This window comes from Schistocerca nitens, chromosome 5 (assembly GCF_023898315.1).
Source record: "Schistocerca nitens isolate TAMUIC-IGC-003100 chromosome 5, iqSchNite1.1, whole genome shotgun sequence".
Lineage (NCBI taxonomy): Eukaryota > Metazoa > Arthropoda > Insecta > Orthoptera > Acrididae > Schistocerca > Schistocerca nitens.
In genome coordinates this window covers 735798547-735812153 of record NC_064618.1, presented here as the reverse complement: position 1 = coordinate 735812153, position 13607 = coordinate 735798547, and the positions used below count along the sequence as shown (strand labels likewise).

Below are 13607 nucleotides of genomic sequence, written 5' to 3'. Positions count from 1 at the left end.
GAGTTTTCTGGAGTAACACTCAAGGAACGCTCAGCTGAATAATGAGCCATTAATTAATTATTACCAGTGAACTTTCATACGACTGTACGATCGTTTTTAAAATGCACCACTTCCGATTTTCGTTAATTATGTTCTTGCAATGATACAGTGTTTACCAGCTTCTCTTAATATTTCACATTTTTTCCTTCTTTTATTTTTGCAAGGATCAAACACCACACACAGTTTTGAAATGTTGCGGCAAGAGCAGGTGCGGAATGAAATGCCCTTGCTAAAACGAACATCTTCCGCATGGAATGAGAGTACGTGAACCTAACACAGCACAGTTCCATCTGTTTTTTCTTTTATTGGTAAGAGACTTTTTTCAAAGTAAACTTCCAAGATATCGGCTGGATTAGCATGTTAAATATAACGTTTTCTGATATGTTAGGACACTGACATCTCCATTTCTAATGAACCACCGCTCCTTTTATTGACGCGGTTTGCGCTGCCGTCTAAGATCGTCCTGATTTTTAATTTTATCCTACCACCTCCTCTTTCCACAAGTCCCTCTAAGAATTTAGGTCCCTTCTTTCTAAGGCATTTTATTCAATTTATTTCCTTTCTTTTATTCAAAAATTTTTTTGCTCTCCCACTAAAATATTTTTCGAATTTTTCAAGCCTGTAAAAATTGTTTTATCTTCACCCGGAAATATTTTTTGGCTGTACAATCTTCGTTCTCGTAATGACACATAACAATACTTTGCACGGATACCAAAATACAGAAATGACTAATTTTAGCACTGAAAACTCTTTAGAGGATGGACTACTTAAATCCGTAAAATGTTTTTAAGCCTGACACGAGACAAGTTACCGTAGAAACTGTATAGGAGAAATGGTCTTTACATAATATGCTGAAATTTGTGTCACCCTTTACATCCTGCAGGTTCTCTGACGTTGAGATTTCATTGTCACAATGTGGAGGAAACCCTTCGAGTCAGTTTTATTTTGGCCAATCTGTACTTCATATGACACAATGAGAACGCTCAACAAAACCATCCGTCCGAGAAATCTATCCGCCGACAGTTGCGTACCCAGTCATCACAACTAAGGTCCACGGTTCGAAGCCGGGCGGAGACTGACGCCCTACGGCGGAGCGCGATTGGCGCCCCGAAACAGAAGGCTGCCATCATTGGCCGAGTGGGAGATGGAGCCACGCCTCCAAGTAATGGCCGTGGCAACAGGGGCGGCAGTAGCCCGCAGAGGGAAATCGATCACGGCGCGACCGCCCTGCCGCCTCCAGCTAAGCACCACGCACGCCACGTGGCCAGGACGACGAATCATCTTCACACTCACACAGCAGGTATATGCCTAGGTTACGCCACAGCTCCGAGCAAGAAAAGCACTAGCGACGAGGCAAGATAGAAAACGCCATGTTTTACACACCGAGGCCACGTTTTGCTACTTATAACCAGTCTACAGTTAAAGAATCATGATTCGCTGCTATGAATTCTAATCCTACGTGCAGTACTCTGCTAAAATGGTGGCGTAACGTCTCGCCCTGTTCTGTAGGCGCTGCATCATTTGCAACAGCGGGCAGAAGCTGCGCAGGAGAGCTCTGCAGAGGTCGAGTGCAGGTGCTGCGCGGGATGATGGCACTTCACAGTTGGCGAGCAATTAGAGCTGCAAGCGCGTCCTCGCCGCCTTCGCCACTTCACCTCAAGTTCTAGTTGACGTCCGGCGAAATTTCACCCTCCTTCTGCATATTACCACGTCTGAAGAATTTCACTTATGTAGGAATACCTGCTTATTCTCTAAACCTGCAGCAGTAATAATGACTACTTCACATCAACGGCATTAAATTGCACTTAATTGTAAAATAAAGTTCTCATTAAAATAAATTGTGAACGGAAATTCAACCGGGCCTGTGTTCTATTCGGAGCACGGCCAAAAGCGGGAATTGTTTATCACCGTGAACGGTTACTTCGCCGATCAATCTGTTGGCGCCGGAACAGCTTCTTCCCTACATTCTAGCATACCGCAAAAAAAAAAAAAAAAAGTTCCTAATTTTTCCATTACAAATCTAGGCATAACTTTACACAGTTCGCACGGCACTTTGCTAGAATTATGTAATTATTTCGAAAGTGGATTAACAGTAGGTTATGCTCAGATCCCAAGTCGCAACGTCACACAATACATGTGACAATATAGTCTATCCCAGACGAATGTTGTGAATTTCAGCAACGTGGGACTTTCAACGTTTCACATATGAAATTTTGGTCTGCCATCCATAAGGGATCAAAAAGAAAGATCTTGCGACTGTTACTTACCATTTGAAAATGGTTCAACGACAGCACAAAGCGTTGTATATTTTCCTTGTAAGCGTCATTCATTAATGCGACGAATCCGAATTTTAGGTAGCAGTTTCGTTAGTGAAATTAAGCAACTATCTCACCAGTGCTTTTCAATTACTACGGCGAACATAAAAGACAGTATGTGATTTCCTTTGAACAGTGTGTGGCTGGCAAAATTTAGGATGTAAATATTTCATGCTCAAGTTGATACAGTGACGAAGTGACGCACAAGTCATCCACAAGTTAACTGTTCAGTACCATGAACACAACCTGTTTTAAAGCCTTAGAACAGGAGTTATTGAACTACAGCCAGTTGAAAAGTATTTCGTGAAATATCCACTTATTCCATATTATCGCGCTTTCAGCTTTGTAGCCGTTATCCAGAGAAAAAGTGCGAGTGAACTTAAAACGTAATGAAGTGCTTCGAACAGAATGACTCTCCACAATGACCAGTGGGGGTTACAGAAACTTGCAAACATGCGAAACCCTAATCGCGCTTTTACGAGATCCTTAATGTCTTGATTCATAACTATCAGTTAGATGCAGCTTTTATGGAGTTATGATAACTCCGTACACACACCAAGAATTGTTAACAAACGTACAATTTTACCAACTGCGGATTTATTGTTCGGAATGTAGCACGATTCCATCTTTGACAGTTGGCTGTTCATCTTTTATATACTAATGAACTGATATTAATAGTAACCTCGCACTTTTTCAGATGGTATTTATGACGTATTATCTGAAAAGGCTGCACAAAAATATAGTTTTATCTTTATAGGACTTCGTAGTGTTGCAGAGACAGGCAACTTTCTTTGAATGTTCAGAACTGTAAAGTTGTTCTCTGTACAAAATATAATCCTATGGGTAATATCACCTAGTCTCGATTGCAATCAGTCAACTTCTACAAATACCTCAGATGTAACATCTTGCGGAAATATCAAGCACCATAATACAGGCTTCAAGTGGCAGACGTCAGTTCATTGGTACAATAATGGGAAAGTGCAATTAGTATACAAATGAATTTGCTCTTATCACTCTTGTGACCTATCCCGTATACTGCTGAAGTGTGACAAATGCTGAAAAATCTGAACGGGTAGTTACAAAATTTCAAGAATCTGTATTAAGTGAGGAATCTAGGAAAATACTAAGAACTATACGTATCGTTTCGGTAGGTACCGGTAAACGAAGGCTGAACTTTTTTACCGCGTTTAGAGCCATTGGAGGAGCCTCTTTTCATGCCCACTACGGGAACTGAATGGGAAGAAACTATGGTATAACAGGGAAGTGCTTAATACCATGCACTACATAGTTTGTAAAGCACAGATTTAGGTATGTTCTTGTCTTTTTTGAAGACGCTCTTTCAATGTTATCGAAGTGTTGGAAGGAATCGTGAATGCTTTCTTTGCTGCGGGACGACACTGCAGCGTCACAAAGGTATGGCAGTACCCGCCGCTTAGTACGCCTGAGTATGTGGGCATAAACGTCTGGTACGATCCATGAACATATTGCAACACTGGACTCGCCAACACACAAATCCTAACTTTGCATATCGTATGTAGTCTGATATACTTCGCCCGCGCTAAGAAACCATGCCGAACAACGTTTTCGATTTAACTAAGGGGGTAGTCTTCCAAGGATACTCTAAAGAATTGGGAGGGGTTAGGATTAGGAATGTCGACGATTTCTTTATGTAATTTCACAGAAACACACTTAAGTTAGAGAGACAGTTTTCAGAAAAGGGTATTTCTTGTTACTTTGTTTTCACTGTGGCTCTCGTCCAAGGTTTAACATACAGCTGACAATGTGGAATGATTCTACTCACGAACAATTCTGAATGACGACCAACACGCCTTCTAGAAGGCGTCACCTTGACGTTCTACTGATACCACGGTGCATGCGTTTTATTATTGCACAGCGTAGAGAATGAACACAACTGCAAAAACCTAAGTAAAATATATTGATAATACCAGGAACTCATCTGAATGGTTGACTAAGTTGTACAACGATAGGACATGGCACGTGACTTCTTCTACCACACTCGCTTCGGAAGCATGTTAACTCATCTACCACTACCCCATATCACGACCACTTGCTTTGGTAACACGAAATATGGCCGACAGGTATGTTATTTGCTTCACTGTCGTCGCGATGGTGCTTCACTATGGTATTCCATCTCTTTTATACTGAATGTGTTTGTGTATTAAACCATAACACGATGGCAAATGCTTGACGTGAATTGTTGACGTGAATTGTTGCTCGCAGTATGCAGTGGAATTAGGCAAGCATTCGAGCATTTGTTCCACCTTTTTCCTAACATCTGTTTAACTACTGCACTGCCTATTTCATGATCAGTCGCTACCCACTGTAAAGCTTATGTTAACGACGAAAGGTGGTTTGAACAACACTACAGTGTTTTAGGAATATGGTCTACTGTACACTTGCTTTTATTTATTTGTTGTAAGTGCTGCAACCAGTTACGGGGAACCTGCCTTATAATGATAAGTTCGAACAAGAGAATTTCATACTTTTACATTAATGTTTTATCGATGAAGATTAGAGAAGAATTAACAGGAAAACTGCTACGACTACCTTTAAATGTGAACACTGGAACTAAAGATGTCAGTGTCATATTTATCCACCGAACAGATGAAAAATGTTTACTTTAAAATCCTTCAGAAATTTAGCAGGAAAGAGAAAGATTGAATGATACTAAAATTATTTGTTTCTTTTCTCTCAACGCGGTACTCGTTACTGAGGTTTGAAAACAATCAATTGCTTCTCAATTTGAGATATTTAAGGTATCAACCAACTGGCAACACGCTCGGTGGTAGATTGCCGTATGTAACATGTCTCAATGAAACGACGAAAGCAGTATGTAATCCTAATTACGATCTTGGCATGGTTCATTAGATAAGGAGATCTAAGGTATTCCCACTGGCCTACAGCTAAAACAGTAATATTTACAGCTCGTTCTGCGGTCGCTTTCTTTCGCTTTTTCTAGTTCGTACGCATTTTCAAATGTAATGTCTGGTTAGTAATATTGGTGATGTAGATAAGTGAAAATCATGCCATGAACCTTCTAACCGTTTAGTCAAAAGAGATATTAGCAGTCGAGAGCCGCGACCTCTGGGAAGCACGCCGCCAGCCGCGTGGCGTGCCACGGCGTCTTCTGTCGCGGCCTTGAGCCGAGACAAAGCGGGGAACGACGATGCCTGTAGCCAGAGATCTTCCACCCAAGTTAACCAACAGCCCGACGCGACCGAAGTTTTGCAACATCCTACACCTCTTCAAGTTTTCCACAACAGCAGCTTGTGCCATTTTTCAAAACTCATTCTTGCTTATCCCTTTTACTGTAGAAAAGATGCACGGATAAATTAGCTAATGACTGCTGTCTCACCGTCAGTTTCATTCGTGACACTATCGCCCTATTTTTTATTTCAGCTTCCACCAATATAGTTCTTTTATGTACAAGCTACTTCCTAAAATTCCGTACCTTATCCAGCTGGAGATAGTTTAAGCGTTCTGCAGTCAGCTACAAAAAAAAAAGTCACGCTTACTTGTCTTACTGAAGTTGCGGCCGTCAGTGGCATGTAGCACGCCATAATGTGCGAGGCATTGGCGGAGTTAATGCTACCTTCGATGGTTTAGAATCAATACTATCTATACACTCTAAACAATAGACGCACCACCAGGGAATTACCAGAATGTGATTAACATGCACAGACAAACGAATTGTTACAATTTCAGAAAAATTATTTATTCACGAGAAAGCTTCACAAACTGACCAAGTCAATAACGTGTTGATCCACCTCTGGCCCTTACGCAAGCAGTTATTCGGCTTGGCATTGACTGATAGTAGTTTGATGTCCCGAGGGATACCGTGCCAAACTGTCCAATTGACGCATTAGATTGTCAAAATCACGAGCTGGTTCGAGGGTCCTGCACATAATGCTTCATACGTTCTCAAATGGAGCGAGATCGGGCAACCTTGTTGGCCACAGTATGGTTCAACAAAAACTAAGACAAGCAGTAGAAACTCTAGCCGTGTGCGGACTGACATCTTACTGAAATGTAAACCAAGGATAGCTTGCCATGAAGAGCAACGAAGTGAAACGAAGTGAGGCGCAGCCTGTCGTCGACCTGCGAGGGTGGCGTGTATGACCCCTGATCATCACTCCTGGTTGTCTAACTATGGTAGGCGACAGTCAGTTTAGCATCCCACTGTTAGGAGAGTCTAAGGAAGCGCCTCCGGCCTGAAATCTTACTGACTGGAGTAGAATTGTCTTTAGCAATTAATCCCGCTTCGAACTGAGTCCCAATGACCACGGAAGACTTATCTGGAGACAACCCGGACCGGACATCAGTGGGATACCAACATGACTGTCGCCCGCCATACCGTCAGACAACCTGGAGTCTGTGTCTGGGGTGACATTTCTGTCCATGTCAGGACCCCCCTGTTATCCGCGGCACCATTACATACAGCGGAACGTCGACGGTATTTTCAGCGCCATTCTGTTGCCTTTCATCCTGGGTTTACATTGCAGAGGTTCTTGGCCAGCAAGGTAGCAGCATCTCCATAAAATCGGGAGTGTTTATAGCAATATAGGCAAGATTCTCCAACCAGCTTGAGATTTTTGTGATTTAACGCGCCCTCAGGACGTCCAATAACTGTCGATGAACGCCAAGCCGAATAACTGCTTGCTTAAGAGCCACAGGTGGACCAACGCGTTAGTGACTTGCTCGATTTGTGAAGCTCTCTCTTTAATAAATCATCCAATTCTTCTGAAACTGTGATCCTTTGTCTATAAATGTGTATCGTGTCTACCGATTTCCAGCCCACTCGGATAATTGTTTCGTAGAGCTTAGTTGTGTTTTTTTTTTTTTTTAATCTAATAGCTTTTTGGTTGAGCAGAGAAATATACTGAATTTCTGGCTCTGTTCGTATCAGAACGCTTTTAAACAGTGAACCACATTCACTCCTTGCCTTCAGCAGTGGGAAAATCTGCACGTAGGTCTGGCTCTAGTTTCCCTACTAGGTCAAGCTAATTCCTCCAGCTAACTCTAAAGTAGTTTACAGATACAGAGATGTGTACATGGACTATTCTGCAGTTACATGTTAGAACACATACTCTGAAAATGAAAGAGCGCCGTGACAGTAACATTTTTCCATCTCTCGGTTAAAAAAAAGAATGCACTTTACCAGAGTCGCTGATCCACAGGGACCATTAGAATGACTTACTTAGCACTTCAATCTTTTTGAAGCAAGTGATCAATCGTATCCCTCGACGTTTAACCTAATTCTCACGGAAATTTCCGCTTGTTAAGCGACTGTTTCAACGTTACAATTAAAAATGATACTTTGGTCTGAGTCACATACAAAACTGCAGGAAGAAGTGCTTATGTCTCCCGAACTGCTATATTATTATACAATTATTCACGTCTACTTTCCTAAAGTAAAGTCCTGACCATGGTAATGCTAACTGCGAAAATACACTGCTGGAAACAAAATCGCAACATCAAGGAGTTTTAAGACATAAATGAAAGTTTACAGGCCTATTTCTGCACGTGAAACATTGTGTATTCATATTTCCCGCCTGCCTTGCGCCACTGAGGATGCGGATTAGTTTTGCTTTAAATACGCGCTGTAACGGTCGTGAACGCTCGTTACCTTTAAGATGGGGCGTGGTGAGTTTATGAAAGAGAAGAATACCTTTAAGACGATGACGATATTTAACACCTCACAGTTTGCATGAGGTCGTGTAATAGGGCTACGAAAAGCTGTTATGTTCCTTGCAATAAGATTTTGCACGAATGTAGCCACTGTAACTGGCTGGCAGCGGTGGTCACGAGGATGTAAGGTCCCAAGGAGATCGAGCTCCAGGCGACCACGTGGCACTACCAAGACAGACGGCCATCATGTTCGGCTTGGGGCTCTGGCGCATCTTACTGCTCCAGCAGCAGCAGCAGCAGCAGCAGCAGCAGCAATATGAGTAGCAGCTGGCATCACGGTGACAGCTAACTGTTACATACCGGTTACTTCAAGGAGTCAGACGCCCTGCTGAGGCTGTATTTGTCGTGTACAGCAGAAGCCCATATTCGATGAGTTTGGTATTACAAGTTACATGCCATGAATATATGCTATTTCTAAACACGGGCGCGTTGAATGTGTGGAGAACGAATCGTTATTAGTACAGTTTACTGTAATACAATGACGGGAAAGGTCATGGTGGTGATAAATTTACGTATTTAGTTTTTTCGCCTTGTGAGAGCAATCCGTTTTAAGGTAACGATCCATTTATGATTTATGAAAACTTATCGTTATTAGGATTTGTTATGAAATTAAATGTGAATCACATTTTAGAGATAAAGCACACAAAACGCAGTCATTTAATTACGTAGGTCAGCATGGCGTAGTTGGTTGAAGCACCGTGATGTGAGACCGTGCTTACGTCGGGAATTGGTTCGCACCCCACTGTCACCATTTTTCCCCACTTTCGAGGTTTGTGAAAGGTTGGGAGAGCTTCGTATGAAATTACTAGACTTAATATTTCATGTTATGTAAATATAAATGCTCTCTGCCAGGAGTGAGTTTGATTTATGTCTTTCCTGAGTGGACACGTATCTTTCGTTTTTGCATTATTGCACGTTCAGGGATACGAAGTTTTTATTTATGTATACCACAGACAGAATAACCTGGCAAGCATATGGTCAGGAAAGGAGATGTTCTTTTTCATAGAGCTGAGGTAGGAATTCTAGACGCGTCCTGTTTTGTGAGTACACTGTATGGTTTGCGAGCCAAATAAATCCGACAACCGCCGCTGGAAAATGCAAAGAGCGCAAAATCAAGTCAACCAGGTCGTGGCGTGTGTCGACGGCGCTGTCTCGTGACGTGGGATATCCCGTCCTCCTGCATGTCAACGTTACCTGCCTCGTACTGTGTGCCGACGGCTTTAAGAGGCCAGTTGAGGGTTTGACTATGTTAGACACACTGAACCTACACCTGGAGTTAAATTCTCGTGTGCGATATCGCATGACAGCAGGAGCACCCTAGTGATTATCCCATGCACTCTGATTGCAAATTTGTTCGTCATTCTGGTGATTCGATGTGTTGATCTGTCATTCATGAAGAGAATTCCATGGAGTGTTGCAGAACATGATAACGCTAGTCCACATACCGTTGTTGTAACCCATAATTCTCTACAGTGTTGACGTATTGCTTGACCTGCTAGACCACCAGGTCTGTTTCCGATGGAGCACATACGGGATTTTATCGGACAACTCGAGCGTCATCCACTAACAGCATTAACAGTCCCTGTATTGACCGACGGAGTGCAACAGGCATGCAACTCCATCCCACGAACTAGCATCAGTCACATGTACAATACAATAAATGCCCGTTCGCAAGGTTCCATTAAATATTCTGGTGGGTACACCGGTGACACCAGCATTTCACATTTGCAATGTTTTATCTCGCGGTTACATTAAGCTGAGTTCTTGCAACGTAAATAAGTTACCTGGGCAAATGGTTTCTCGAAATTTCATTACTTAACAGTATTTTTTGGCGTTGCTTTTTTCCCGTCAATTCAGTTTCAAATTATGTGAGATGACAGTCATAAGAATAATGTCCACTCCCGACTAAAGAAGCATGATGAATTACGTACTGCTTTTGACGATGGACCTTGGCGAGGAGCGGTGGTGTGGCTTGTGTACCTAAAGAATACAGATAGCCGTACCGGAGGCGTAATCACAAAGGTTGGGTATAGATCGAGAGGCAAAACTAACCTGCAGATCCTGAAGTGTGGCAGCACCATTTTCATTTTTGCGGGCAACAGTCTGAAGATGGACTGATCTGGTATTGCCACATTAGCCAAGATACAGCCTTGTTGTGCGGATACTGCGAACAGCTGAAAGCAAGGGATGACTACAGTCATTTTCTGACGATGATGGAATCTATTAGGTAAAGTACTTGGATGGCATCTACTGGGCAAAATACTTCAGTAGTAAAAGCGTCCCCTATTCAGATCGGGCGGGGTCCACTCTTTACGATATTGGCATCAGGAGAAAGAAACCTAGCATTCTACGTATTGAAGAGTGAAATGTCGGATCCCATAATTAGGTGGGTAGGTTGGAGATCGTGAGAAATAAGGGCGGTAGCAGAAGAAACTGGCCATGGGGGCAAGTGAATACAGGGCTATAAATAGAAAATTTAACAGGGGTAATGCTGGAGTACGTCTAAGAGAGATGCAAAAAAATGCATAATAAGGTAAAAATTGTTGTAGTTAAGAGGAGAAAAAATCTATGACTGGGGACTGGAATTCGATAATAGGAAAAGAAAGACAAGAAAAAATAGATGAATATGGACTGAGCGAAAGGAATCAAAGAGGACCCTCCAAGTAGGGTTTTGCACAGACCATAATTTAAATAAATTGAAGAAACCAGAGGTGGTTGAACGTTTCAGAGAGAACGGCAAGACGAAGTAAAAGATGAAATGGGAGATATGATACCATGTGAAGAAAATGTGTGAGCACGGACGGACCTGAGTCGAAATATGGTCCCTGGAGCAGACGGCAATCTCAGAACATTTGAGATACTTTAGGGAAACAGCCACGACTGAAATATTCCACCTGGTGTGCAGGATTGGAGGCAGGCTAAATACCCCTAGAATTGAACAACAAAGTAATACCGTTTTCAAGGAAGGTAGGTGCTGACAGGCGCGAATATTACTGAATTATCGTTTAATAAAAATGTTTACAAAATACCGACAATTATTTGGAAACTAATCACTAAAAACTAGCAGAAGTCAACGTTGGGGAAGATCTGTTTGGTTTCTGAGGAAATGTAGGAACACCCCCCAAGCAATACTGACGCTACGGCTAGCCTTAGAATACATAATCATGCGTAGCACTTTCAGATTTAGAGGAATGATTTTGACAGTATTGACCGGAATACTAATAAAAATGCTCTAATGAAGTGTCCTGTTTATCTCTCAACTGTAGAAAGATTCCGGATTGCCCCCCCCCCCCCCCCCAATCCAACTTGGATCTCCAGAAGCAGATTGATAAGGGGGAGGTGATAAGAATGGTGAAATAACTAACGACGGGATAACATTCTACCAGTCCATGCTTGCAAAGTCTGAAGTTTGAACGTAGTATAATAGTTAGGAAATCCGAAAAATGGAATGTATAGGCGCAATCTGTATACAGTGGGGATCAATGAAGTGAAATCGAAAGAGAATAAGGAATTCTTGTCAGATGTATATATGGCAATAGCAGCAGCAGAACATGTACAACGGGAGTAGGATTTGTTATGAAGAGGGGAGTAGGATACATTATCAACTGGTAAGTAGGGTGAGCTACTTTGAACAGTTCATTGATAGGATAGTTATCAGTATCTGCCGTAAACCAACGTAAACAACAGCTGTTCAGGTATAGGCCTACATGCCGACGTCGCAGGTGAGAGAGAGAGAGAGAGAGAGAGAGAGAGAGAGAGAGAGAGAGAATACGATAACACTGAAAGTTTAATTTAGTATATGAAGAGAAATGAAAATCTAATTATCATAGGAGACTGTACCGCGGTTGTAGGGGAAAGGAATGTAAGAAACACTGAAGAAAATGGGTTTGGCAGTAAGAATGACAGCGGAGACAGGCACTGAGGTCTGCAATAAATGACAAGGGAATAGCAAATACTATACTGAGAAATGGCACGCGTCTGAAGTTCAAGGATATGGATACTGCTGTAAGTAATACCAGAATAGGCATCTCTAAAAGAGCAACCACAAAGGTTTCAAAGCCGATCACAGGTACAGGGAAGACAACTGTGAAGAAACGTTGGCTAACAGAAGCAATACTTCTTTTCATCAACAGAAGAGGGAAGCACAAAAATGTCAGGTTAAGACAGGAATATAGCGCAAATTCCTCAGGAATGAAATAAATTGAAATTGTGGAGACGCAAGGTGAAATGCTGCAAGAAAATGTGAAGATTTCGAAAAGAATTTGTTGTCTGAAGGGGTGATACAGAATATGGAAAGTCGAAATAACTTTTGGTGAAACTAAAAGCGAAGTCATCAGTTTTATAGAGTGTGCAATGGGAATCTCGGTATAGAATCGACCTTGCATAAAAATACTACACCTAGTGAATACTCATTTCACTAAGTTTTTTTCTTCAATTTGGAGAAAGGTCGTCATTGAAGACCATCAGCGAGCAACATCGTACAATAGTGACACGTTAGTATGTTTACAACCCACTGATACGTACCTTTCTACAACGCTTATCCTTTTTGGGCAGGAGCATTGTGTTTATGGGAGTTAGTTTTTTTGCAATCCATGCCTCTTGCCACTTTTCTGTAGTTCAGTAGCTTTACAGCTGATGTTATCGTTACAAGGTCAGAGACGAACTTAGTAAATACGTTTCCAGCAAATACAACGTATTTCGCCTCTGATGTATGCCACTAGCATCCATCCAATGCTTTTATTGTTTCGCTTCTACCGTTTCATAGTCACTCTACGTACATATGGGATACATGCGTCACAAACCTCTTAGTAATTCTAATTCTTCACTTAGAATTTTTTGTTCTCTTTCGTCTGATATGGCTATGGCGTCAGCTTTCTCACACATTCAACGATCACTCAATATCACATTGTGCGTTTCCTCTACGTTACCATCAGAAGTTTCAAACTAATTACGGCTAAACATTTTAATTAGAGGATTTTAACTTCATCTGACTATGTTCTATTGAAGCAGTAACTGGATTTTGAGTCACACGTTGCTGTAGCGTGGTAAATGAATCACGGAAATATTAAACATTCCCTTTACCTATTTGCTACAGAACTATGAGCAAGCAGAGAAGTTATTTTTACAAATAACTGGCTTGCAGCTTAACGCTGGTACACGCGTTTGCCTACGTCAGTTTCCAAGAACATCTACGCAGCGCTGAGGAGCAGTTATCTGCAGAGCGCGAGCATGAATGGCGACAGGCAAGCCGTGACGCCTTATCTGTGTGTTGTCGCCCTCTGAGGCGCCGATGGGCTGCCGAAATACGGCCTACTTGGGAAACCGTTGCGCCGGATCCTACGCTGTTTTGTTTCGTAACGATCCGCTATCTACACAAAGAGATATGGCGGTCAGCTTTCAATGAAAGTCGGTGCAAACATTCTACGACGTTTCTTCGTACGGGACTGAGGAAAACTTGAGTTCCAAAAACAATTCGAATCTACACAAAAGATTGTTGGTTGTATACGAGGGTAAGTCAATTATTATCCGCAAAGTAGTATAGAA

At 42.1% G+C, this 13607-nt stretch overlaps 1 protein-coding gene across 4 annotated transcripts in view; it reads right to left on the bottom strand.

Annotated features, from left to right (window-relative positions):
• Positions 1–13607, bottom strand: part of LOC126260873 (serine/threonine-protein phosphatase 4 regulatory subunit 1-like) — a 337252-nt gene that overhangs the window by 76922 nt on the left and 246723 nt on the right. The window contains exon 2 of one of the 4 annotated variants that reach the window (XM_049958310.1): positions 10116–10237. The exons of the other annotated variants lie outside the window; for them this stretch is intronic. Within the exon in view, the coding sequence (XP_049814267.1) occupies positions 10116–10150 (35 nt within the window). The 5' untranslated portion in view covers positions 10151–10237. The remainder of the gene's footprint in view (positions 1–10115; positions 10238–13607) is intronic. 4 annotated transcript variants of the gene reach the window in all.